This window comes from Euprymna scolopes, chromosome 41, assembly GCF_053919585.1.
Source record: "Euprymna scolopes isolate OS-2025 chromosome 41, ASM5391958v1, whole genome shotgun sequence".
NCBI classification, from domain to species: Eukaryota; Metazoa; Mollusca; class Cephalopoda; order Sepiida; family Sepiolidae; genus Euprymna; species Euprymna scolopes.
Genome location: NC_136522.1, coordinates 72,311,073 through 72,314,468, shown reverse-complemented (window position 1 = coordinate 72,314,468; position 3,396 = coordinate 72,311,073). Strand labels below are relative to the sequence as shown.

Here is a 3,396-nt window from a genome sequence, read left to right as displayed (position 1 = left end):
TTGCATATGTTTATATATATATTAAACTACATATTTGCATATGTTTATATATATATAAAACTACATATTTGCATATGTTTATATATATGTAAAACTACATATTTGTAGATATATATATATATATATATATAATATATATGTAATACTATATATTTGTAGATATACATATATATATATATATGTAATACTATATATTTGTATATATATATATATGTAACACTACATATTTGTATATATATATATATATATGTAAAACTACATATTTGTGTGTATATATATGTATGTATGTATGTATGTATGTATGTATGTATGTAAAACCACATATTTGTATAATGAAAATATTTTCCTGTGATTTTATTTCAATTTAAAGTGCGACACCTCTAAAATAACTTTATATATTTTCCTCTTTAACCAGACGCATCATAGCTTACACACATCATGACAGCCATCAACAGGAAGTCCTACATTCGAGCTTCGCTCTCCTTTGGACCCTTCAGAAAGACACACCCCGATCCGGAATTTGAAAGGGTTTCTGGTTTGCATGCATGTACGCGGTGCCTTCAATAAGTTTCCAGACATTTTTTTGTACACGCATTTAAAATTGTCCTAAACACTTGAAAAGTCAGTACGTTATTGCTATACATCTTATGAGATGACTGACAAATTTTTATGATTTCAAATTCAAATGAACAGCTACAGCAGGAATTGATATACACGCTACTAAAGCCTGATTGTCACAGCTGGTGAATTTCAAAAATGCAATCTGGACGTGGGGAGATTTAAGAAGAATGATATGCAATAAAATTTTGTTTTAAACTTGAAAAAAAAAATGCCACAAAAACATGCAATGTTTCAGACTTGTTTTTGGATCATCTTGCATGAATTGAGCATCAGTTTTTTAGTGGCATAAGAGATTCAGGGAAGGCAGAGAGTCTGCAAGGGATGATAAGAGTTGTGGGAGAAGTAAGGAAGTCAGAACATCACAGTTAATTATCGAAATAAAGAATTTCATGCATAAGGGCCGACGTGTGTCTAAAACTTGTGCCCAGTTTCATGTCAGTGTGGGAACTATACACACAATTATTTAGAAGATGCTGAAAGTTTGTGCGAATACACCAGGCCATAACATCATCCTTGTCACAGAGTATTTGACCAAGATTTTTTTTTTTTTTAATTTTTCTTTTTTTTTTTTTTCATTTATTTATTTTTTTTTTTTTTTATTTTTTTTTTTTTAATTATTATTTAAAAAAAAATTTTTTTTTTTTTTTTTATTACATTTTCACCCCAAACAAGGCACATTGCCACTTTGGTGTAGGGGGCTACTATAAGGGGCAACAACTACTGGGGTAATATGTAGGGATTTGGGCAGCAAGATTTTGGTTCACGTTACACTTGAACTTCTACACGTCAGTACAGTTGGGGAAGCAGGGACCTGGAATGGAATTCCAAAGTCTAGCGGTTCTGGGGAAGAAACTACTGGAGTAGAAAGATCTTTTACATCTAGGGGTCTCTACAGTGTGGGGGTGGGATTTTGCAGCCTGTCGGGTCTGTCGAGGGTGTTCACGTCGTGGGGGTATAAGTGCTTGCAGTTCATCAGTGCATTCACCATTAAAATACTTGTGATAGGCAGAGGGATGCAACGTTTCATCGATAGGACAGAGGCTGAAGCTTAGATTCCAGTTTAGGGCCTATCAGTTTTGCGACTCTCTTTTGAACCTTGTCTAGGAGCGAGAGACTAGTAGTAGACGCACCAGCCCAAAATATGACAGCAATACTCCATACATGGACAAATGGTTGCCTTATAGAGGTACAGGATACTTTCGGGTGTTAGTTTCTAGCACGGTAGAGAGAGCCCACCTTCCTTGCAGCGGCCCTGGCAATGCCCTCGATGTAATTGTTCCAACTCATGTTTCCTGTGAACGTTAGGCCAAGGAGCTTGAAAGACGTACTCTCAGATAAAGAGTCGTTGGCCATTGCTATAGGTGGTAGAGAAGGTTTCTTGTAATTATTGAATGAAACTAGTTTAGTCTTGGCGGCATTGAACGTAACCATCCATTTTTGTCCCCATTCCACTACTGATTGGAGGTCATCCTCTAGTGTTTCTGCCATTACTTTAGATATATATTCAAGATGAGCATCAAGACAGTTCCTCACCCTCCCTATTATCCAGACCTTGCTCCCTGTGACTTTTGGTTATTTCTTAAGCTCAAGGAAAACGTTAGAGGCTGTCGTTGAGGAAATGAAAGACGCTGTGTTGAAGGTCATTGATATGCTCACACAGGAGAACTTCTATGGGGCCTTCCAGAAGTTGTTGTAACCGTACAAGTGCATTGCAGCCGGGAAAAATTATTTTGAAGGGGACTAGTTTCGTGTGTAATACTATCAATAAAAAATCCCATAAGAAAAAAGTCTGAAAGCTTAATGAAGGCACCTCATAATTTTGGTTTCAAATCCTGAGCCGGAATGAGTCCGACAGAAATGTCCAAAGAGGAGGGGCGAAACTCGAGAAGGTTTTTCTTCCTGATGGTTGATCTTGTATGTGTGGGGTGCGGCGTGTCTGCTTGTAGGACGAGATGTACCACTATATATATATTTGTATTTTGTCATTAACTTGAAACTGAAGCAAACATTGAATGTCTTTGCAGGTACTACTACAAGCGAGGTATCCTTGTTCGCGTCGATGGTCGGAGACTGGTTTACAAATTTGGACCCCGGTCTTATGGTTGGAGAAAAATTTGTCTGGACGGAAAACTCTTTTCTGCAACATAAATAAATAAACGGAAAATTATGGAAGTTTCTAAAAGCAAAAAAAAAAAATCTATTAGAAAATGTATTTCACACACCGAACAATAGTCCAGTACACTATTGTTTATTTTCCAAATAACTTGTGATGCGCATTATATATATATATATATATATATATATATATATATATATATATATATATATATATATATATATATATATATATATATATATTAAACATTTCAAAATCATAGAACTATACACTTAATTCACATTCATATTATTCACTGCTTCATACACGTGTTTCATTGAATAGCATAAACCAAACAAAACATTATTTGTGATTTTGAAATGTTTGATAAAGTTACATATGCTCTGAAAGTGTAGATCCATTTTCATTGAGCTTAATAAACTTTAAGATGGCCTTATTGAATATATATACATTATAAAACACACATATTTGTTTTAAGGAAGTACGCACACACACACACACACACACATATATAATATTATATATATTACCGTTTTATCTGCTTAGTTACACATGTTTCGGTTACTGAATCGTATCAACGACTCAGTAACTTCATCAGACTTTAACAGAAATGTTTATTACGATTGGAAAAACGATATTAGAAGAAAATAAATCTCTCT

General features: G+C 34.5%; 1 protein-coding gene across 1 annotated transcript in view; it reads left to right on the top strand.

Annotated features, from left to right (window-relative positions):
• LOC145266623 (ETS homologous factor-like) overlaps positions 1-2,902 on the top strand; it is a 70,413-nt gene extending 67,511 nt beyond the window's left edge. The window contains exon 9 of the mRNA XM_080122528.1: positions 2,646-2,902. Coding sequence (XP_079978654.1) covers positions 2,646-2,769 — 124 coding nt within the window. The 3' untranslated portion in view covers positions 2,770-2,902. The remainder of the gene's footprint in view (positions 1-2,645) is intronic.
• Positions 2,903-3,396: the final 494 nt, after the last annotated feature.